We start from the raw sequence: 24832 nt of genomic DNA on the forward strand, positions 1-24832 counted from the left end.
GCGGTACCACTTTTAGCATAGATTAGCATAGTTCATTGAATCTGATTAGACCATTAGCATCTCACTCAAAAATGACCAGAGTTTCGATATTTTTCCTAACTGTTCTGTAGTTACATCGTGTACCAAGACCGACTCAAAATGAAAAGTTGCGATTTTCTAGGCTGATATGACTTGGAACTATACTCTCATTCTGGTGTAATAATCAAGGAACTTTGCTGCCGTACCATGGGTGATATTACGCAGTGCCTTTCGCAAATGTGTCCATGGTTGCAAGGCACGCTCCCTGTGCAAACAGGGGGTCACAGGCGCTGCATAATATCGGCCTAGAAAATTGCAACTTTTTCCTTTTCCATCAGTCTTAGTGCATGATGTAACTACAGAAGAGTCAAGTTTTAAATAGGAAAAATATCGAAACTCTTTGGTCATTTTTGAGCGAGATGCTAACGGTCTAATCAGATTCAATGAACTATGCTAAGCTATGCTAAAAGTGGTACCACCAGACCCAGAGATGGGCTGAACGGATTCGAAAACGGTAAAACTCAACTGTTTAACTCTAGGGGAGTTGGAAAATGGTTTTCAAAATAAGTGGAGTGTTCCTTTAAATAATACATCCTTGATGACGTATGCAGCCTTCAAATGCAACCTCTGTAGGATGCAGCCTCTGAAATGACACGCAGCTTATGACTCACTCGTCGCCACCTAATGGCGTAATGATGTAAACTGCATTAATGGGAAAATGATTGGCTGCATCCAAAATCGCATATAGAGTCGGTGCTTGTTTTGAATAAGTACTTACTTTGCAAGCACTAAAAAATATGTTCTATATAGTATGAATATCTGCATCCCAAATGATGCACTATACACGTATACACTGTAATTATGCACTTTGTACTCAACTGTGTAGTGCAGGGGTGGCCAAACTCAGTCATGAAGTGTCACTGTCCTGCAGAGTTTAGCTCCAACTTGCCTCAACACTCAAGTTTCTAGTATGCCTAGTAAGACCTTGATTAGCTGGTTCAGGTGTGTTTAATTGGGGTTGGAGCTAAACTTTGCAGGACAGTGGCTGTCCAAGATCAGGATTGGACACCCCTGGTGTAGTGTATAAATTTTAGAAGTCAGAGTCTGATAGCCCCTTTCCGCTACATAATCAAAACAGCAACAGTTGAGTGCATGAAGTGTCCAACATTCCACACTTCATTTTTTCCCGGTTAATTAAGTGCATCATCCGGGAATTTAAAGTGTACTTTTTCTATTTGGAATTTAATTACATTCGCCATGTTCTAACTGTCATGTGACCTACTACCAGTGTCAGTTGTGTCACTTCACTGTCATATCTCCCGTGGTCTCACGTCACGGGATTGTAAAATGTCCATCGTATGCACACTTCAGAATCTCAAAGTAGTATATGTCATCCGGTTACTTTTTTCTGACTCTTTTAGGAGTACTGTGAATTCAGACATGCTTCTTTTATCACATACTGTTTTTTGCCTACTATATGGTAGGGAAGTATGCATGCAATTTATATGAGCCGTCAAGTGACAAAACTGGTTGTAATGTGCTAAACGAATCGAATCGAAAGAGCTTTGGCATTTAAAAGCCAAAAAAAGCAAGCAACTTCTCTGATTATTTAGAAATTAAGTACTGACTCAAAGTTCTCTTTCAATAGGAAATTTATTTTCACATGTCAGCGAAAACATTGTAGTGTTCAGCACAGCTACACCTGAAAAGCAAAAAACTAATCCAATGCTGTCGGTACAGTAATTTGCTTAAAACGGTGGAAAACCGGCAAAATCACCAAATAAAGGAACTTTCTAAATGTTTTATACAATGTGCATATGACATAAATGTATAGGCCATCTACAAATGTACGACAAATGACCACAATATTTCCTTCGGTGAAAAATACATCTATCTGTGAGATAAAATGTTTTGTTTTGAGAAAAAAAAAGAAGAGTATAAAGTGATTTTTATCTCAGAAAAAATAGTTTATGTAAATGCTTTTTATTACAACAAAATATATCACAAAAGCATTATTAGAATTGCACCAACTCTGTTATAACAGAGTTTCAAAAGCACATCGGGTAAGTGTTCTATATTATGTCATGAGAATCCTTTGACAAACAAGCTCTCTATACAAAATGTACATTATCATATATAAATTTGGCATTCAGTTGTAAAAATGGATGTTTTACATATATATCTATGTATAATTTCCTTTTTATAATAACCTAGCCCTCCAAACCATAATTACAGACTGATAATATTCTTTTAAACCAAAGGTGGTTTAAAACTTCTCTGTATCGTAATAACAGATCATCAACTCTGGTCCTTATAGATAAAAGGAAAGGATGCCGACATCGATTCAGTACAGAAAATACTTAACTACAGCTAGTTTTACCAAAGCATTTTTACATGTAAAACCACAGTCTAAGTCCATTGTCTCTGTGGATGTCAGAAAAAGGCAGCTGTTTGGTCTATTTATTTCCTTTTGTATTGATGACTGTCCACAATGGTGCTTTAAAGCATTTCATCAGGTTTATGAATGCTCGTTCCAGTATAAGCTTGTCTATCAGCATAATCTAGGCTTCTGTTTAAAGGCAGGCCTGCTGCACCTGTGTCAGAAGCTCCCCGAAGCGATCGAACAGGCCCTCTACCCAGGTCCTGTTGCCCATGCAAGTCTGGACCGTCTCCTCCTGCCCCAGGTCTTTACCTCGTGACTTCAACAACTGAATCTGGGATATGAGAGAGAATCACATTGGAGAATCACAGTGCTTCAGTCTTGTAAACACAAACCAGATTTTGACATTTTCTGAAGAAAACAAATATCATGGGTGTTGCTATGAGGTTGCGAGTGGTAGCAACCAAATTCGAACCTGAATCTCACATATGAGCACCGCAGCTCAACACGAAGCACATGTGCTAAGTGTTTCCCAAACTTTTTTTGGTCTGCTTAGACAAATTATTTACATGAAGTATGTTCTGAAATTTTAAGTTAATATTTCAATAATTTAACGGCACATTTGCATGTTCATGGTTCTTTGATGTTGGTTAATGGTCACGTGACATGCAAGTAAACAGATCAAATATTGAATGTTTTTTAGCAAGTGTTTTATTAGGGGCCAAGCACCGAATGTTCGTAGGCACCTATTGTATCCATTAGCATTCTTCCGTTTCTTCCGCTCTGGAAGTCTATGGACGCCCATAGAATCGCTTGCGGGAAAGTTATGAAATTTGGCACAGTGATGGAGACCAGTCTGAACTGTCACTGTAACAAATTTGGAGTCTCTAACTCAATCCCTCTAGCGCCACCAACTGTCCAAACTTGCACTTATATTTATGCTAATAACTTTTTAACCGTAAGGGCAAGAAACAAAATTTGATGATTCAATTGCACCCTATTTTCCATCATGAAAATTTTCCCACCATTTTTAATTTTCCGAAAAACATACTTTTTCAAACTCCTCCTACCTAGGCCATTGCTCCGATTTTCACGAAAACTGAACCAGATCATTTCAGACCATGCCAACAAAAAGTTGTGGAATTCAAGCCGATTTGTCAAACTGTTTTCGAAAAACGTGCAAAAGAATTTTAAGTAGCGCTTGTTAAAATTGAAGCAAGTCTATTATGCTGTGTTCACACCAAACGCGAATAGAGCGTCTGGCGCGAATGATTTCAATGTTAAGTCAATGTACAGACGCGTTTACGTTTAGCGCGGAAGACGCGAATTCGCCTCATTCGCGCGTCTAGTTTGCGCGAATGACGCGAATTGATCGTTTCGCGTGAATGGTGCTTTTTGTGCATTTACGCGTTTGACGCCCGAGTTTAAAAATTTTAACTTTGGTGTAAATTCGCGCCGCTTTAACCAATCAGGAGCCTGCTTGCTGCTGTGGCGGCAGGCCCGCCCGGAGTCACTCATTCAAAATGGAGGAACGACTGATATTATCAGTGAGCAGTCACCCAGAGATTTATGACATAAGTTCATACTTCAGACAGGAATAAAAAGGACCTCGCTTGGAAGAGTGTCGGTGAGGACATTGGGCTACCTGGTAAGTTGTAAATACACATTTCACTTTTGAGTCACGTACACGTTTATCGACCCGCGGCCTTCCCGCGACGCTGACCCCTACGCTGCTGTTCTGCTCTCCAGAGTAAATACAAAGCAGTAGCTCTCTCGATGAACGCACGATCAACATCAGCCATCTTGCAAACAGACAACCGCCTAGCACTTGCCCCTCCCACAAGAAGCAGATTTCGCCTCGGACGCGCGTCAATTTCGCTTCAAACGCTTGTTTTTTACGCGCGTCTATTTCGCTCTAGACGCGCGAATGCATTCAAAATGTTCAAGCGGCAAACTACAGGGAGTGCAGAATTATTAGGCAAGTTGATTTTCTGATCATATTTTTTTTTCAAGCACATTTTACCAATTCCAATCCACATCAATCTTAATAACTACTATTAATACTGTTTTTAATCATTTATAAGTGATGTATAATTGTTCATGAAGGCTGGAAATGAAGAATGCCCTATATTCAGGTGTGCAGAATTATTAGGCAGGTTTTCTTTTACAGATAAAATGAGCCAAAAAAGAGATTTAACTCAGACATAAAAGTCAAAAATGATTAAATACTCATGAGAAGGACGCAATACTAATGTAATACTAGAAATTGCAAAGTTAAAGCATGACCATTGGACAGTGAAATGTTCATTGGGTCAGCGGGGTCATACAAAAACAGCTGGAGAAGAAAAGACACGTTAACTGCAAAATAATTAAGAATTAAGGTGTAGAATTAAGTGTGAAACCATCAGGAACCCTTTAGTCTCCAGCGCCACCATTTCCCAGTACTGAAACCTACCTGGAGTCTTCAGAAGTGTGAGGTAAAAAATCCTAAAAAGCGACCTGCTCTTAATAAGAATCACAAGCTGAAGTGTTATAAAGTACATGAAGACTGGGTTTTTATAGGCCTTATAGACGGACAGCTTGAGAGTGACTCCTGAAGGACCAGCACCACATCCTCTTGTACCACTGTTTGAACAATTTATCTTCCAGAATCTGGCAGTAAGGTGTGGGAGTTCACTTTTAGTCCATCTCTTATCCTGAAATGTCCATCTTGCAGAGATGGACTAAATGATCTTCCAAAACTTACTGCCTAATAATTCTGCACTCCCTGTAGACGCTGTAGACGCGAATTTGACGCTCTATTCGCGTTTGGTGTGAACGCAGCATTAGACGGACATTTTGAATTTTGTATTAAAATGCTCTATCTTCTGAACGCATGAACATATCACCATGAAACTCGGAATAGGTCATCGTCACGATGCCCTAAAGGAGTCCAAGCAATTTTGGACCAGAGCCACCTAGTGGTGAAAAAAAATGTTTACATGCTTATAACTTTGGATGTGGTTGACTTTTCATGGGAATCATCTCCTTGGATTCCTGGATCCTTGCCAAGTCCAACTATATCAAACATGCTAGGTTTTTTGCAACACTGTGATTTAACATTTAAACAACATCATTGAATATCTTAAAAAACGTTAGTCCAATTGAGATGAAACCACCATAGGAAAATCAGAAACATAGGTCATTTACTACATGCCAAAAGTCAAAATTTTAATAGTAAGTGGCAAAAAAAAAAAGCTTCCTTGTTCGCTTCTGTTGTGCTCGGCACCTTAATTGGTACTTGCAGCTATATTTTTTGATTGCTTTTATTATAAAATTATTTATATATAGGGCTGCAAATATAGGGCTTATTAAAATATATTACTGTTGTAAATTACAATTGTCCTGTAAAATAAAAATAATAAATATTTGATAAATATACACCTAATAATTATTTATTTTACACTGCAAGTTACAATACTAATATTTATGTTTTAAAGTCAGCTTGAAGCAAAAGTTGCAATAGTCTTTTTTCCCCATTGTGGTGTAAATCCGAATGAAACTGCTTTTCTAAACAGAAAAAAAAAATGAAAGGCGGGGCTTGATTTTGTCCATGGCGAATTGAACGGATGGTTGTGGTTTGCTATTGGTGGATCTCATGTGAGTGACAGGTTCTCCCACCCTCACGCCAGTAAACACGTCATCAAGTCAATGCAGGGGGGGGGGGGAATTTTAAAAAATGATGTGAATGGGTAAATCATTTTCAATAAATACTGAAATATTGCGTAAAAAATAAGAACTGTCCATTTTGATTTGATGGTGACTTTAACATTTAAACGTTCAAATCTTCAGGTTTTATTTTGGTGGAATACTGGAGAAATAGTGTAAACTTTTATCCTAAAATGTTGGAAATTGTGTGAATGTGTAAATAAATTAACTTAGTGCACATTGCCTTCCCAAAATGCACGTTAAACTCACTTCCGGGTGGAGATGGAGAAGGTGAGAAGCAGGTGCAACAGACTATAAACTTATTTAAATTGCAGCTGTTGATTTGATAATTGCACTAAGCTATATCGTGATTTTATTTGATGAATTCTGCAGCTAAATTTATTTGTTTTAATTTTACATTAGCTTGTCATCAACTCTCCCCCTGCAGTTCACCTATTTGGGAAACCCTGCACTAGGCAAAACAGCGTGAGGTGGAGCATTTTAGAGGATAAAACGAGACACGTCAGAGCTGATACTGATATGAGCACTGCAAGTCAAAACAAGATTCCTTCAAAGTTTCCTCGAGCTTGTCAGCAAGCACGAGCAGATTGGTTATGCTTTCATAAAATCACACAAACATACACATTGATTCCTCACCTCCTCCATACACATCAGGTATGTGTGGTACTTATAGTGTTGTAGAGAGTGGTATAGAGAAAACCACTTTGTTTTCTGCTGATCCACTGTGTATTCCTGTTTGAATGGAGAGACAGAGAAATAAAGACTAAATGTGAGTCTAAAGTGATCTAAAAGCCAGTATGGTATACCTCCTAGTGGTCAAAAAATGAAACTAGTTGTTATCAACTAGTTATCTTAGCAACACTAGACTATTAGGCCTGGAATACTCACCAGGGGAAGTTTGCTGGGGGATTTTGAGGGCTTCATGGTTTTCCTGTTGTAAGCCCTCCCACTTAACCTAACTTTAAAAACAGGGGTCTCGCAGTCTGTTTTCAGCTCAGTGACCACAGACAGCTCAGGAAAGCTGTCTAATGCATTCTGCCGGACAAAACAAACAAAATAACATGCAAGAAAAATCACACACACTGAAATCATGTGCAAATACAGTGACTATGTTCACATGCACAGATTTACATTAGTTCTAATCAATTTAATCTGACGGAACATTCCAAACGTTCTGTCTTAATGTGGCAGAACCTGATTTCACCAAAAACAACATGTTTCCTGGATCAACATTCCAATCAACCAATCAGATTTGCAGGACAAGTTTACAGTTTATGTCAGGTTTAGGTTTAAAACCAGGGTTAGGTGCTTCAACATCAGTGTTATTCATCTATCATTTCCCTCTGATTTTAGAGCTAAGTTATGAGTAGGGTTAGGTTTTATGGATAGGGATATGGTTATGATTACATTTTCAGACAGGAATGTTATTCCAGGATCAACAAAATATATGTTAACCCAGGAATGCGTCTAATTGGACAAAATTAGGACGTATCTCTACATATGCATCAAATGTATTCTGAACAAAATGTCTGTGCATGTGAAGAGCAATGATCAGAGAAATGATCAAGTCGGCTAACTACAGAATTCAGCTATTTGATGTATTTTTGAAGTATATAGTTTAAAACACACAATTTGTCGGCTTGTCTAAATGACTAATCAAATAGTTGGTTTAAAGGAAGTCATGTAATTTGGCTGGTTTAGGGTCATGCTAACAAGATGCATCCCATCCCATTTGGAAAAATATGACACAAAAACATTCTTCTCACGATGCTAACGGCAAATAATTACATGATATATAACCAAGGTGAAGATCAATTGTTGTTTTGAAACATAAAACTGAGGGAAAAATGGTTTACTATATCTAAATTGAATACATTAGCAGTATCGTTTAGAAGTGTCTGTTTATAATAAACCCACATAAGTGAGCAGAGAAATCTAGATAAGTATCATACCTGACGCTGATATTAAAATGTGCAGTCTTTGCAGTTTCCACAATTTTTCCGCAAATTTGGCTTTATCTATTAATTTTATAATTTAATTTTTTTGTTGGATATCATCCATATTGAAATGAAAGCAGGCAAATGGGAGCTCTGATAGGTCAAAAAACACATGAGGAGAAGCGTTAATATAATACAATATCACAGACATTTGCATTTGGACTGGATTAGATTTCTCAGAGGACTGCTGAGTTTGCCGGAAAACAGTAGGTTATTTGCTCTGGAATTTTTATTTAGGTTGTTTGAGAAGAGCACAGACATGGCAGATTTGGACAGGATTGAAATCACCTTGTGGTAATTACATGTCGGGCAGGAAATCCAAACGTTCGCCTATCATTCATCGACCTCAAATATGGCTTATCATTTGAAACATGTAAGTAGGAGCAACTTTACATTGTTGCTCGCTCTAACGCTAACCTAGATAACTGTCCACTGGTATTAGGCGTATATCCAAGTTTTAGTGCGGCGTATGAAAGCTAAAGTATTACCATGCTTACTGCACGACATGGAGGCGCCGCCGCAATCACTTTTTTTTCTGGTCATACAGATAAGAGTAATACATCATTCGAAATTGTAAACTCACAATAACAAGAAAACATTGTTTTCTTTATTTGACAAAGGCACAGTCAGGATGCGTTTCTGCCATGTTGTTCTCTGTGAACTTGAGTGCGTCAAAAAATAAACCAAAACTCAGCGTATAACTGCCTCACAGACATGAGAAATATATCTATAGAAAGCTTGAAATGCCAGGCGATTGTCAACCAATTCAAGTGGAAAACAAATATTTTCAGATTACGTCATCCTGATTTTGCTATGTATTATATATAGGCAATTAAAGGCTCATTATTATGATTTATATGGTTTATTAAAGGTGCCGTAGAACATGTTTTCACAAGATGTACTATAAGTCTAAGGTGTCCCCTGAATGTGTCTGTGAAGTTTCAGCTCATAATACCCCAGCTCAAAATTCATTTTTTTAACTATTCATTAAATATGCGCCGATTCAGTGCGCATCACCTTTAAATTCTCACGCTCCCGCCCCTGAGCTTGCGACTGCCTTAACCAGCATAAACAAAGTTCACACAGCTAATATAACCCTCAAAATGGTTCTTTACAATGTGTTCGTCATGCAGCATGTCTAATCACGTAAGTATAGTATTTATTTGGATGTTTACATTTGATTCTGAATGAGTTTGATAGTGCTTTGTGGCTAAAGCTAACATTACACACTGTTGGAGAGATTTATAAAGAATGAAGATGTGTTTATGAATTATACAGACTGCAAGTGTTTAAAAATGAAAATAACGACAGTCTTGTCTCCGTGAATACAGTAAGAAACGATGGTAACTTTAACCACATTTAACAGTACATTAGCAACATGCAGTTAGACAATAGACAATTTAAAAATATCACTAAAAATATCATGATATCATGTCAGTTATTATCGCTCCATCTGCCATTTTTCGCTATTGTCCTTGCTTGCTTACCTAATCTGATGATTCAGCTGTGCACAGATCCAGACGTTCATACTGCCTGCCCTTGTCTAATGCCTTGAACATGAGCTGGCATATGTAAATATTGGGGGCGTACATATTAATGATCCCGACTGTTACGTTATAGTCGGTGTTATGTAGAGATTCGCCTGTTCTTCGGAGGTCTTTTAAACAAATGAGATTTACATAAGAAGGAGGAAACAATGGAGTTTGAGACTCACTGTATGTCATTTCCATGTACTGAACTCTTGTTATTCAACTATGCCAAGACAAATTAAATTTTTGATTCTAGGGCACCTTTAATATACACGTGTGATTAGTTGACTAATCGCTTAAATGAACGACTACAAGTTATCTAGAAAATCTTTAGTCGAGGACAGCCCTAATCCAAACAATACTAAAGATACAAAATAAGAAAGAGAGAAAAAAAGTTATATTCTTAATGAGCAATTTGTCCGAGTTTTAAATGTGAGTATAAATTCTTCTTATTACTGTGAGTTGAAGCAAGACTGATGTACTGATGCCAAAATGGAAAACGGTGACTCATGACTCACTTTGAAGATCTGACCCATGCGCAGTTTGGGCAGCAGTCTCCGCCTGTTGTCTGTGATCATTCCATCCACCCTCTTCATGTGAGGAAGCAGCAGCTCATCTGAATGCAGGACCAGATCAACCACAAAGGTCAGCTTCACCATCTGCCACTTATTAACACTACTGTTACAAAACAGACAGTTTGATCCTGGACTTCTCACCGTTCTCTCGCTCAAGCGCGTTCATGACGTCCGCGTCCAGGGCTACGCTGATCAGCAGCTCGACAAAGCTCTTAAAGGTCTCCTTCATGGTTCTGGTGTTCAGGAAACGGGAAGCAAATGGAACCGGAGGTGTAAACTCTGAAAATGAGAGATGGGATTGCAAGCATGAGCAACAGACAGATTGGTCCGTCAAGAGAAATTATTTAGGAATGTTCAGTTTCATTCTAAAAGTTGTAACTTCTTCCTGAGTCTCTCCATCAGTGTCGACTCCGGTTTGAACAATTTAAGGCTGAACACCGTTACTGACAATCCTCATTTTGGCTGTGTGAGATTCTCCAGCTTTGTTGTCGTTGAGCAACAGAGCTGTTAAAGCTCCGCCCTATTCTGGAAAGCGGGCCGGGAGCAGCAGCTCATTTGCATTTAAAGGGACACACTCAAAAACTGTGTTTTTGCTCACATCCAAATAGGGGAAAATTTGACAAGCTATAATAAATGATCTATGGGGTATTTTGAGCTGAAACTTCACAGACACATTCTGGGGACACCAGAGACTTATATTACATCTTGTGTATAGGGGCATTATAGGTCCCCTTTAATACAAGTTGAGCAGAATTTTCTAAATATTTCTTAAAATCTACAAGTGTTACACATTTGTTTGTACACAAAATAAGTGCTATAAATTAATTAAACTTATTAATATAATTAAACTTATGGTCACTCTAGGTGGCCTTAACTACCATGTACTTACATCAAAAAATAAGTACAATGTACTTATTGGGTTCATATTGAATTGCAAAATACCTTTGCTGCTATTGAGGAGGGATACGGGTAAGGTTAGGGAAAGCTTTGGTGGTATGGGTAGGTTTAAGGGTGGGTTAGGGTGTAAGGGATGGGTCAACAGTGTAATTATTAATGTAATTACATAAATTAATTACAGATGTAATTACATGCAGGTGTTTTTTTAAAAATAAGTACAATGTAAAAACATGTATGTACACAATAAGTGCATTGTATCTAATGTTTAATTTAAATGTAAGTACATAGTAGTTAAGGCCACTTAATATAAAGTGGGACCAAACTTACTAAAACAAATTATAATTTATATTTAATGGAATTTACTGATATTATAGATATTGCAGATCATATCTTTGCTGTGTTCCCATTGTATTTACACAGCTGTATCCAGTAGATGTCCTTAGTGAGTACAATTTTGAGCTCTACAAAAATAAAGTGAATCATTTTGCAAAACAATTGGTTAAATTAATTCAAAGTTCTGAAAGGCCTCACTTTCCCCATCACTGATGTGCACACATCAAGGCTACAAGGTCATACTGCCCCAACTGTCACATGTCTCACCGTCATCCTCACTCACAGCCTCTGGTGAGGAGTCGGAGGGAGATGTTGTGAACTCCTCTTTCCATTTCTTTCTCTTTTTGGGTGGCGGTTCAGCCTTGGCTTTCGACTGCTTGGGTCTGGGTTTAGACAGAGCTTTCTGTTGTGTTGTTTTCTGCGTAGGAGAGTCCGACACAGTCACTGCAGTGAATCGTTGGGCCAGAAGAGCTTTGGCCTGAGAGCCTCTGGGAACAACAGATATCACAGATAAATTAATTGGTCATTTATGGAATCTAACATGTACATTATCAATAGTAGCTAATGGAACGGTTCTGACCGAAACCAAAACGCTGTGAATTTCGTGCTAGCTGGCTGGAATAGAGTAATGTCTGGGATCAGTTTGATGTTGGAGATTTCAAACACACTGGCAGGAGATTGATGTTCCATGGAAAAATATTTGGCTGAGTGGGATTGCACAATAGAGGCCTGTGGCTCAGCTTGACATTTTAGAGAAGAATAGCAAACCATGATTGCTAACTCGTCGTTATGAATTTCATTTATACATTTACATAGGGGTAACACACAGGACACGTTCTTGTGTTCAAAAACAGGTAGGTGACTCCAAAGTCTCTTTAATGAAACAGAACTAAGTGGACTAAATGATTGCAGAAGTCCTGCATACGTCACCAGACAGAAGTCTTTCGTAAAGTTTAAAATCAAAAAAGTGCACAGATGAATTATTCACAATAAAAATAATTCTTAAAGGGATAGTTCACCCATAAAATAAAATTCTGTCATCATTTACTCAACCTTTTGTTGCTACAAACCTGTATGAGTTTCTTTCTTATGTTGAACTAAAAATCTGATATTTTGAAGAATGTTGATAACCAGACAGTTGACGGTAGCCATTGACTTCCATAGTAGGAAAAACAAATACTATGGAAGTCAACGGCTACCGTCAACTGTCTGGCTACCAATTTTCTTTAAAATATCTTCTTTTGTGTTCAACAAAAGAAAGAAACTCATACAGGTTTGGAACAACATAAGAGAGAGTAAATGATGACAGGGTGAACTATCCCTTTAATTTTCTGAATTCAAGTAAGACAGATACCACCTGTACCTCATTGAATGCATGGGCTTGCATCGGGGTTTCCTACTGCAAACTCGAACATACTCCCGCTTGTTGACAGTGTCAAGAAATTTGACATGTACTCTCCTGTACATGGACTTAGCATCACCAAAGTACCCCAAATACTGTAAAGAGCATATGACACTGCCTGTTGTTCACAGCATTTTGAGATATGCATTGGAAGCACACTATGTTGCCGCATATATTGTTTTGTATTGACACTTACACTGTTGGTGGCAAAAAACACTCGTTTCCCGTCCCTGAGCTCGGGTACAAACTTCTGCAGCAGGGCTTTCTGAACCTTCCAGATGGCTGGCGGTTCAACCCCTGCCTTCAATGTGATCTACACCCAAAACACACATCAAAGGCTTACAGAGACAAAGGGTTTGATGGAACACAGTCAGGCAGTCTGCCCTACGTCTCATAAAGTTGACAGTAGGTTGGTGAAAACATCACAAACTGCTCAGCCACAACAGAAACGTCACATATTGTAATTTTAACAATTGAGAGTTAACGTAAAATAAAAAACCCATTTTACTTGGTATTAAGATTTGTTTTGGTTGATCGGATCACAAGTGGATGATGCAAAATACAGGTGTAAACAGGGTCCAAAACATTTTGAGCTCGTCCACTTCCAGAGGACTACATTGCTTTCATAGTGTAAACGCTCATGTGGTCGAATGAGTTCAACCAGCAACAAAAGACTGTCTACTCTCTGCCTACTGACAATGTTCTCTCACCATTCCTAAAACAGCATTCGGCATGGGCTTGTGGTTTTCAGAGCAGAAACGAAAGCTGATGCTCTCTGTTTTTTTCCCACGTCGTCTCCGGGCGCATTCATATGCAAATTGTAACACCCACACATTTACACGCCCATAGACCCTCCCCTTGAAGAAATCAGGACAGAAGTGGTTGAAAGGGGACATAAGAGACGGATTAAAACACCAGGTGTAAACAGGAATGTGTCTCCGTCATCTACTTGTCATCCAATCGACCAAAACACATTTTAATACCAGGTGTGAACAGGGCCTAAAGGGTATATTTAAATGAAGGGCAGGACTTGGATCATACAAAGTGGTTGTTCCATTGGTTCAGTTGGTTAAAGCTAATAGCCTGCACAGCCTAGGTCCAGAATAAATTGAGCTAGAAGAAACTGTTGTGCTCAAAATGGATAAAAAATGTTTTTTTTTGTTTTGTTTTTTTATTGATTGTTTCTTTGCATTGTTTAGAGCAGTGGTTCCCAACCACATTCCTAGAGCCCCCCAGTACTGCACATTTCCTCAATTAAACACACCTGATTCAGCTTATTATAGCGACTTAAGACCTAAAATGGGTGTGTCAGACAAAGGAGACATGCAAAATGTGCACTGTTGGGGGGCCTCCAGGAACTTGGTTGGGAACCACTGGTTTAGAGTATTTGTGTAATTTGCATATTTATAATATCTATATTATTTGCTGCAGTTGTATATTGGTAATGTTCTGTGCCATACATCTTAAATACAATGCTCTCATTGAATTCTACTCTTGCTAATTGAATCCAGCTGATTATCCCTAACTGGTAATCTACAAAGAAAAGGGTGTTTGTAGTAATGTGAGCACTAAAGAAAGCAATGTGATCAAACATCTTTTCATGCTTGTCTAGCTTTTAATTCACTTGAACCTTGCACTTTTTGCACCATGCAGTTTATAAAGTAAAATATTTTTGCTAGTCTTTCTCTAGTCTGGACTGAATCCAGTGTGTGGTTATCATTTTGTTTGTTTTGTTTGTTCAGAATAAATTGCGCACAATAAGACCAGTAACATGTGTGTGTTGACTTCTATAGGCTCGTATATGGCACAAAAAGCAAAGCTCAGCATACCGCCATCCTTTCAATGTCCTCGTTCCTAACCACGAACTCATCTCGCTCCCGGTACATGCCCTCCCCTCCGCTATCTGACAGCTCCTCGTCCATCAGGCCCTCGATAGCAACTGCGGTCAGTTGAACAGCTAGCTTGTCTGGAGGCACATCCTTCACCAGCTCCTCTGCAGACACATTCTGTACAGCCTTCGGTTGTTCCTGTGGTTTGGTAACTATAGGCTGTGTGCTGGAGGCCTGAAGCTGCTTGGTATGGTCACCTGAATATATTCAATGTTGAAACAGGAGAAGATGAACTAGGGTTGTCATAATACCTACATTTCAGTATCTCAATAATAATGATTATTTTACAAAATAGTATACAAAAGCAACATGCCTTTACCTTTACATATAGTCCTTAAAGCTATCCTGCATATAATGACTTGAATGTAATATGAAATATTAAATAAAAGGTCTACATAACATGAGCTTCCATACCCAACTTCAGCTTTTTGTCTGAGGGCTCATCTAAAGATGAAAGTGCAGAAGTGATGCTCTTTTGAAGATCTTGGTTTTTCCCCACTGAATCATCTTCATCAGAGGAAAATGATGGCAAGGTTTCCAGGTTCCTCTGGAGCTCTTCATCAAGTCGCTTTGTAGAAATGACACTATGAGGGTCTGGAGATATCAATGTTGAAGGAGTTGAAGGAGTTGAAGGAGGGGGAGGTTTAAAAGGAATAAGTAATGGATTTGGAGGCCTCTTGGAGGCCGAAGGCTTTCTGGTGCGACTGGGTGACCGTATCGGTGGAGATGATAGGTTTTGTCTGGATCCAGATTTAAGGAAGTCCAGGAAGGAGCCTAAGAATCCAGTTTTAACCTCTGGCTGTTTTTCTTCAACCTCTCTTAACTTCTGACGCATCCTCTCCTGCTGTTGGTAGTTATCATGGGAAACCTCTGAGGTGGATGTTGAACTTGCCTCACTGGCACGTGAATTCTGGCGCTTAACTTGTGTGCTTTTCTTCTGAGATTTGGGTTGACCATTTTCATCTTCAATAGACAGCTTAGATGAACCCTTCGATCTGGATCGTTTTTTTGGTAGGCCATCAGTAGGACGCTCAATAGGACTATCATCATTTTTAAGGCCTTTCGATCCCTTCAGCTGGTTTATATTATGTGGCACATTTTCAGTATTCGGATGTCCTGATTGACTTTGCTCCTGGCCTGCCAACTGAAAGTCAGAGGAGGTTGTATTACTAATAGCCAGTCCATTAGCATTCAAAGCAGAGCCATTGCTAGAGTTTACAAAATTTCCTTTGGGTAACACATCATTCTTCTCATGGGCGTTTGCCACCTTGTCAGATATTTCTTGTGCAGAGTTGTTTCTTATCTCTGGTTGGTTATGAGAGTTTGAGAGCGTAAACACATGGTGTCCCTCCGTTTCTTCTTTGGAGTATGTTGTTTGAGCACCAATTATAGTCATCGCTTGTGAGTTAGCGATTATCATATGCTGAGATGGGAAACTATTATGTCTGTTCTCAGTGGACTGAAAATTGCACTTGGACTCTATAGAGTTGGCTACCGATGACATGTCGCCATCAGATGACGTGGATTTGACAAAATCCTGTGGTGTGACGCCACAGGCGGCTGCTGTGGCAGCAAGGATGTCATCGACATTTGAGAGAATGTTCCTCTCATCTGCCAACAGCATGGAGTCTGGAAAGCATACAGAGCTGAGAGTAAAGTTCTGCTTTGCGTCATGAGGATTTGACTGATTGAAGTTGTCTTTTTGTGTTGGGTCCTGTTTAGTGGACTCTGCTGAGGTGGGCACTTGGTGAGAGACAATTTGCTGATTGTGACGCCCATTAACTGTCAAATTAACAGTGTCGCTGTTCATTTGAAGATACTGGACTGGTACGGACTGCATGTACATAGTCTGCTTGGGCTGATTCTGGGCTGAGGTGAGCAAAGGCTGCTGCAGAACAATCATGTGAGAGGGATCGAGTAGCACTTGGGCACTGGGAACCCGGATGAACTGTGTTTGGTCCTCAGACAGCTGTCTGGGATCTGTCGGCTGAACTCGGATAATCTGACCTTGATGATTCTGTTGCTGAGATATTGACCCTTTCAGAACTAAAGTATGCTGTTTCAGCTGGTCGGCACTCAAGGGTGCATGGGTGGAGTGCATCAACAAAGGGTTACTCTTGGGGTCGGAGGGAGTATTGACACTGGTAGCAAGCTCCTTTGTGGTTTCCAAATGTGCAAGGATCTGCTCCTCTGATCGGGAGTTACTACGAATGACACTTTGAGTGTTGTGCCTGTCTTCCATCTTTGAAACTACATAAACGTCATTTTTTGCGCTGTTCAGTGCTCCGATTTCAGTGGTTGAAAGGGTTTGAGGAGAAGTCCCCATAGAGCCTTTCTGTAATGCCTGCACATCCTCAAGAGGAAGCTCTCCAGAGCTCTCTTTTGAGGAAAGAAAGATTCGTTCATCTTGCTGACGTGGTTTTAACTCAGCTGAGGACTGGTCATTTGGTAAAGCTTGGGTGTGAGTGGCAGGAGAGGAGGTTGATGACTGGACAGATAACAAGTACTTCTGCTGTAACAGGGCACTGTCTGTCTTGCTAACAGGGGAAGACTGCATTAGGATGTAGTCCGGGCCTAAGTTAGTAGATGATAAGCTTCGGGCACGATGGGGTGAGAAGGAAGAGACAGAGGATAGGGATTGACTTGACACATAGTTCTGTGAAGGTATGCTAGCAGATGCCAGCCCTTGGGTATAGAAACTAATAGTTGGCAGGCCCTGAGAGTGGCTGGAAGAATAGCTTTGAGAAGGGCTTCCCATGCAAAGAGTTTGCACCTGTGTCTCATACCCTTCCCTGTTTCCAACAGGTGGCAATTCCTGCTGCTGACTGGAGGAATAAATAAGAGACTGGCTCACAGATGTCTCAGCTTCAGATTGGCTAGTGTATGAGGAGAGAGACTTGTAAATAGAAGGAAGCTTCTCAGGCAAACAAGACGAGAAGGCCTGTGTTTGGCTGAGGTTGCTCGACAGGCTTTGAGATGTGATATAAGCATGTGAGGCACTAACGGACAGCTGCGTGGATGTGTACGGTTGTGATTGGCTAGCGATCACTGAGCTTTGTTTTTGGGCTGAGGAGGAGTAGCTCGGCGGCTGCAGGCCTGGAGAACTTGTCTGGGCTTGAGTGTCTGTGTTCTCACTGGGATGTTGAGCTATTTTGGAAGATCCGTCTTTAACCTTTACTCCAGATGAGCTGGAAAACCCAGGGGAGGGGACAGAGGAAGCGTAGGCCTGAGTTTGCTGCAGCGCTGTATTTGGAGTCTTCTGTTGTGCAGCACCGTTTAGCGGTGAAGGGTCACCCGCAGGACTGCAGGGTACGGGTGTGTGCGGGGAGAGATCCTGTTGATATGAAATGTCATCCTCATCATGCAGGTAACCCTGTAGGGAGTGCTGAGCACTGCTAGCCAGCTGCTCCTGGACTGGCTGGGTGCTTGAAGGCCGCTGGTGGTGCTTGATTACACTACATTCACGCTGAAGTGCTCGTTCGATGGAGCCTGAGAAAACCGGGCCACCGTAAGGCTGAGGGGCTTGCTGGGAACTGCCCAAGGAAGTGGACAGGAGACTGAACTGAGGCTGAAGGAGGTGTGGGGCTGACTCTTGTGCTGAGCGATATGTGGAGGACTGGGGTGGCAAGCCAACCCCTAGAGACGTACCACCAAACGCGAGTGCAGTTGGCACAGTGTTCTGGGAGGATTTGAACTGGAGCAAAGGGTCATTAGGGGAAAGCAGACCATTCGAAGAGATGAAAGTGCTGTCCTGAACAGCAAGTGCTGATGTAGTGGTGAAACTTCTGGTAGGAAAGGCACTAGGGTGCTGGTAGGAGGAGAGCGCAGAAGGCGTTGGGAACGTTCCTGATGGATGCAGGGCTCCGGTGAGAAAAAGTTCTGTTGAAGTGTTTGCACCTGTAGCAGAAAAAAATAAAGTTTGACGAACTGCAGGGAGTATTTGAATTACATGTCATCTCTTAAATTACATTTTTCACTAAAATACCACTTAAAGGGTTAGTTCACCCAAAAATGAAAATTCTGTCATAAATTACTCACCTTCATGTCGTTCCACACCCGTAAGAGCTTCGTTCATCATCAGAACACAAATTAAGATATTGTTGATGAAATCCGAGAGGTATCCGACTCCTCCATAGACAGCAATTTAACGACCACTTTCAAGGTCCAGAAAGGTACTAAAGACATCGTTAAAATAGTACACGAGACTGCAGGGTTCAACCTTAATGTTATGAAGTGATGAGAATACTTTTTGTGCGTAAACACAAAACAAAAATGATGACTTTTATCTTTTCTTCTGTGTCATTCTCCTACGCTGTTTACGTTCAGCTCTTCCAGGTTCTACATCAGAACGCCGGCCAATACTGAGACGTAGAACCTGGAAGCGCTCAGCGTAAACAGTGTAGGACTGGGGAGGGCAAGTTCAGTCCTAGAGAGCCACTGTCCTGAGAGTTTAGTTCCAACCCTGAAAAAAAAAAAAACTCACTTGTCTATAGCCTTAGTAATCCTGAAGAGCTTGATTAGCTTGTTCAGGCGTGTTTGATTAAGGTTGGAGTTAAACTCTGCAGGACAGCGGCTCTCTAGGACCAAACTTGCCTTCCCCTGGCGTAGTAGAATGACACAAAAAAGAAGATATTGTTGAATAAAGTCATCATTTTTGTTTTGTTTTTGTGCACAGAAAGTATTTTCGTTGCTTCATAAAATTAAGGTTGAACCACTGAAGTCACATCGACTGTTTTAACGATGTCTTTAGTACCTTTCTGGACCTTGAAAGTGGTGTAAATTGCTGTTTATGAAGGAGACAGACACCTCTCGGATTTCATCAAAAATATCATAATTTGTGTTCTGAAGATGAACGAAGGTCTTGCTGGTGTGGAACGACATGAGGGTGAGTAATTAATGACATAATATTCATTTTTGGGTGAACTAACCCTTTAAGGGGGTCATATCATGGAGAATCAAAATCTTCCTTGATCTTGTGAGATAAGAGAGTTCATTATGCCATTTAAACTGTAACTTACCTTAGTCTAAACGGACCATCTATTCAGAATGTAACTTTCTGTACAACTGAACACATGATGATGCCTATTCAGTCGTGGCAGTGTTTGGAAACATGGCATGCCACGTTACAGTGAGGTGAAAAGGAGTAAGTAGTATTGATGCTATTATTACTGAACACCAGACGAATTAACGCTATAAGTAAATGTGCAAAACCTTTCCAGTCTGTGTAGAATTTGCCAGGAAGAAAATTACCTGATCCTTTCAGTCTGTCGATAACAGTTTCAGAGGTGCATTTCAGCTGGGACTGTTTTGTAAACCTGTCACAATTTAATGCAGTTTTTGCTATGAGACTGTTATCAAAGGATGGGACAGTGCCAAAAAAAAAAATAAATAAAAATGTTGAAGCATATGATGAATGAGTGCAGCAATGCACCAATTGATTTCATATGCTAAGAGGGAGTTTACAAAAGAGCAAAAAATGGCCCATTTAATTTTAAAGGGGGGTGGTAAATGGTCATGAAAAACTAAATTTTGACCTATTATATATGGAGCTTAGAGAAAATAACATTTTATTTCATTTTAATAAAAAAAGAACATGATGATATGCCCTCATTAAGGATGACTGGCAAAAGGGAAGGTGGTGCAGCAAAAACCTCAGTGGTTCCTTTAAAACAGAGACCTAATATATATTTACCTGTTTGCCATGAGGGGCTTCTAAACGGAGGGAGAAGAGTAGAGCCAGCAGGTCCAGCCTGAAGGCCTCGAGATTCAATAGCAGAGAGGAAGTTCATGACTGATGATTCAGTAGTGTTGCTGCTGGCTGTGCTGTGCTGATTTGAGTCAAACACTCCTAAAAGAGAGAGGGATACCATAGACAGGCTGTCAGTGAATTTAAAGAGTGACTATATATCGTTACAGCCTGAACCGTTTGCTCACCTGTTGGGTGGTGGGTGGTGGTAAATGTAGGCTGGTGACTAGTGGCAAAGGTCTGCCGTTGGAGGAGCTCAGAGTCCAATTGTGTAGAACCATAACTTGAACTATAAGTGAAAAGGTTACTTTTAGACAGTATGAAAAAAAACTGACCACAACCTTTCACTGAGCTCACACAAAGATCTTTAATCTTCACATAAGGCAGGCACAATTGTATACATTACCTTCATATGTAATCTATTCTAGAGGTGTTTACTGTACACACAAACCAAACTCTTTAGTATAACAAAAACAAACCATTTTAGACATAATAGCAGATATCACACATGTTCTCTGTGATGCATCCTAGTTTGGTAGTAGTAGCCTACATAATAAGCTAGTAGTAGTAGGGGTAGTTATACTGTATAGTCCGCATATTTAAAGTGTTTTAAACAAGTTTTCCGTCATAAATAAATAGCCATGCGTCGCAGCAAATGAGACAAAAAGGCACAAGCTGCAATGACAATAGAGTCTGGACAGAGAAAACACATGGAAACTATTTTAGTTGGTTTGTCTGGTTTGTCTCTTGCTAAATAGAGGCAAGTCTGTCTATATATTTTGCCAAATAAACATCTGCATAGTAGATGTTACAGCTGGGGAGATTCATTTTTAAGTTTGTTTCCTATCTATTTTTGATGGCTTCAGTGTGGATGCGTACAGATATCGCATAAATTAACAGGTTTGGGAGGACATCACATGAGGCGAGGGTGAGTAAATAGACAGGATTTTCATTGTTGGGAGAACTAAACTTTTAAACTAACACCACTGATTTCTGATGTATGGTGTCAATGTAAATTTCAAAAGAACTATTCAAAGTTATAAGATGGGGAATTATTTGCATGCTAGGATAGTGTAATAAAATAACTGACTGCCAAACCACCTGGTGTTTTCATTTCTGATGAGATAACACACACTATTAGACAAGCAGGATTATACATCATAACGAGCTGCTTTATAAATGCATTCCTAATGCATTATAAAACAGCTAATAAGTTTTCATAATTATAACCATACACTAAAGTTATCATCTTTTCATGGTTTACAAGTTTGTGTTAGAAATATTTTGGTATGAAAAATACAGTGTTGCTTTGCAATGCAGTACAGTTGCAATCAAAATTATTTAACCCCTTTAACATGCAAGACATTTTGCTGCTGAGAACAACATTTTATGAAAACAATCCATCAAAGGCATCAGTAAACTATTATACAAAGTTTACAAATACACATTTGATTGATTCCGAGAATGCAGAGTTGATGAAAAATGAAAACTGGCTCTAAGCATACGTGTACAAAATTAATCAACCCCCAAAAGTCAAATTTTGTGCATAATCTTTTATCGTTATAACCTCCAAAAAATGCTTGTCACCTCTGTACTGCAATCTTGGACCATTCCTCACTTGGACCGCCTCCATGTTTGACCATGGAGATGGTGTTCTTCTGCTCATAAAATTTTTTGCACCAGATGTACTGCTGATCCATGGGTCCAAAAAGTTCTGGTTTGGTCACATCCCTCCATAAAGCATTCATCCACAACTCCACAGGTATATCCAAATTAATTTAAGCATGTTCAAGTCAGCCTTTTATGTTCTTCTTGATCAAGAGTGGCATTCGGCAAAGCTTATGAGCAGAAGAACATCTCCATAGTCAAACATGGAGGCGGTCCAGTCTTGTAATGGGGTTCTCTGCTGTTGAAAGAAGTGGAAATCTGCCATCATGACATTCGTGAATTCTTTGAAGTATCAAGCCATTTTGGCAAAGATGGTGCAGAGACTGAAGCTTGGTGATCAATGGACTTTCCTGCATCCCAAAGTACACCGCCCTCCAAAATTTTGGAAACACCCCTGGCAAAGTGTGGTTTTGGATGATATCAGCATAAATACTTATTTTTTGGTGCATTAAAGTAACTTGACATTATCATTGAAGACCAGCAATAATTATTTTCATTTTGATTACATAATAATGGCAATATATACATGTCAAAGTCAGACATGCCCCTTTGCCAGCTGTGATGCCTGGTTACTGGTTTAAACTTGGCTGAGGTTTGTAAAAGATTTTTGGCTCAGCACACCTTAATAGCTTCAACAATTGATTGCCAATTAAGTTTAGAATACAATGAACCAATTAGAACCCAGTTTAGGTCAGATAGCTGCTAATGGTAGATATTTTGATGAATTGAAAATTTAAGTTTTTTCTATGTATAAACTGTTTATGTAATAAAATATGTATTCATAGTTTGTGCTGTCCCTTATCAGTGCAAAATTATCACAAATTAAAAAGGATTCATGCCAATTTTGTCCAAAACCCCACTTTTCTAGGGCGTTTCCAAACTTTTGGAGGGCAGTGTATACATCCAAATCTGCTCAAGCTTGGTTCAGGGATCAGTCGTGAATGTTCTTGAGTGGCCTGTACAGCCTTCAGATTGAAATCTCATTGAAAATATTCAGTGGAATTTGTAGAAAGCAGTGGTAACAAAAGACTATCAGTGATCTGGAAGCTTTTTCAAGATTGCAGTTGAGAGGTGACAGAAGCTTCTAAGCACTTACATGCAGCATTTATTGGAGGTTATAAAGAATAAAAAAATCTGTACACATATGTTTAGAGCCAGTTTGATTTTTTTTTTTTTTTTTTCATTTTACATTCTCGGAACCACTCAAATGTGTATTAATAAACTTTGTATAATAGTTTACTGATGCCTTTGATAAATTGTTTTCATAAAATTTTGTTGTCAGCAGCAAAATATCTTGCAGGTTAAAGGGGATGAATAATTTTAATTGCAACTGCACATAAAGACAATAAATTCACTAACCTTATGTGGGTCACTTATAATGTTTCTAGAAGATGTTTGCTACCTAGCCAGTCACACACATGCACTGTCTCAACTCTAGTGTGCTGACTACCCTGCCTAGGTTTTGTTTTTGCACTTAAATTAATTTTTCAGTACTTACAGTTACACTGATTAAATGACTTAAATTGTATCTGACATCACTACCTGATAAACAAAAGCAATTTGTGCATATCAATATGATGCATTGGCACTAAACACGTGTAAGTTTTAAGTAAATTATTGACAGACCTAAATAAGACACTTTGTGTAAAGTTGCAGACACGTGGCCCTTCTGCAACACTGATCGATCAATTGTTTACAAACCTCCTCCATGTCTACAAACACACTGTGACTGCAGTACAAGTTTATATGTCAGAGAACAAGCTGACACAGTTCTTAACCTGCACTTTCTGATGATTCATGCACAAAGCCATACACCATAATGAATAATAAGGCATAACGGTGGGAGTGCAGTGCGGAATGAAAGGTGATCAGTGATTTGAGCACATTCAGCAGATATACAAACAACATCACGGTGTGATACTTCGCGAGTGACTACCGCTATAAACGCATTAGCTCAATTAAAACTGCCTTTTTACGCGTCTTGACACTTTTAAATGCGTGTTTGTGTCGCTAGGCCTTCCATCACCGGAGTTTTCTTCGGGAGGCGACCCGCCCTCTCGTACCTGGGTTTGTAGGCCCAGCCCGCGCTCTGAGCCGCCGCATTGACCGGCTCTGTGAAGCTGGAGCTCGGGTAATTCCTCTCCATCATCCGCCTTGGATCGGGAATGACGCGCGTCCCCCAATGCAGCTACACATTAAACCGAGCGTGAGAAAATCACATATTCCTCCAAACGTTGTGTGTCCTGCGGTGATCCGAGCGCTGGTCCCGGGGGTCGGACGGCTGATTTGAGCTGTGGATTAAGCGCAGGGGGAGAATCACTGCTCGTGGCCCCCAAACATAATCAAACAGAGTCAGAAGCGCTGCTGCATCGAGTCCCCATATTGACGTTTTTCTCCCAAACATTCACTTCCGACAAACTTTAGATGGAAGTTTTTTTTCTTTTCTCCCCCTCTGTCTCTCGTTCTCTCTCTCCACACAGGCGCGCGCACGCCCGCTCGCGCAGCATGTATCCCTGTGGAGACTTTAGTATCTATTGTTGCTAACATTAATATAATTATGGTCCCACTTTATAAACTGTGTGCTGTTTTTTTCAGTGTCTTTAACTATTATTAACATCTTAATGAATCATTTGATCCATTCGGTGCACTTATTGTTTTTACAGTGTACTTTTTAAAAATGGCTGTTTAAT

General features: G+C 39.8%; 1 protein-coding gene across 2 annotated transcripts; it reads right to left on the reverse strand.

The window, feature by feature from the left end:
• Positions 1-1658: 1658 nt before the first annotated feature.
• qser1 (glutamine and serine rich 1) lies at positions 1659-24621 on the reverse strand. 2 transcript variants are annotated; one of them, XM_067389667.1, is made up of 13 exons: positions 24206-24621; positions 20663-20763; positions 20421-20576; positions 15143-18625; positions 14669-14925; positions 13036-13152; positions 12801-12934; positions 11705-11925; positions 10349-10486; positions 10151-10248; positions 6995-7141; positions 6743-6838; positions 1659-2732 (listed from the first exon to the last, which is right to left on the reverse strand). In XM_067389667.1, the coding sequence occupies exons 1-13, from the start codon at positions 24289-24291 to the stop codon at positions 2592-2594; spliced, it is 5175 nt and encodes a 1724-aa protein (XP_067245768.1). In that variant the 5' UTR covers positions 24292-24621; the 3' UTR covers positions 1659-2591. The 2 variants fall into 2 exon arrangements, 1 of the variants encoding a protein (XP_067245768.1); XR_010895464.1 differs by lacking the exons at positions 1659-2732; positions 6743-6838; positions 6995-7141 and having other exon boundaries at positions 11721-11925.
• Positions 24622-24832: the final 211 nt, after the last annotated feature.

This window comes from Chanodichthys erythropterus, chromosome 7 (assembly GCF_024489055.1).
Source record: "Chanodichthys erythropterus isolate Z2021 chromosome 7, ASM2448905v1, whole genome shotgun sequence".
Lineage (NCBI taxonomy): Eukaryota > Metazoa > Chordata > Actinopteri > Cypriniformes > Xenocyprididae > Chanodichthys > Chanodichthys erythropterus.

What these genes read in the sequence shown, in the direction of transcription:
- qser1 (XM_067389667.1), bottom strand. Translation starts at nt 24,291, where the DNA reads ATGATGGAGAGGAATTACCCGAGCTCCAGCTTCACAGAGCCGGTCAAT. An exon ending in AAGCCCATGCATTCAATGAG is followed by an intron (nt 11,926 to 12,800) that starts GTACAGGTGGTA and finishes TGTTGTTCCCAG; the next exon opens with AGGCTCTCAGGCCAAAGCTC. An exon ending in CGCGCTTGAGCGAGAGAACG is followed by an intron (nt 10,249 to 10,348) that starts GTGAGAAGTCCA and finishes TCCTGCATTCAG; the next exon opens with ATGAGCTGCTGCTTCCTCAC.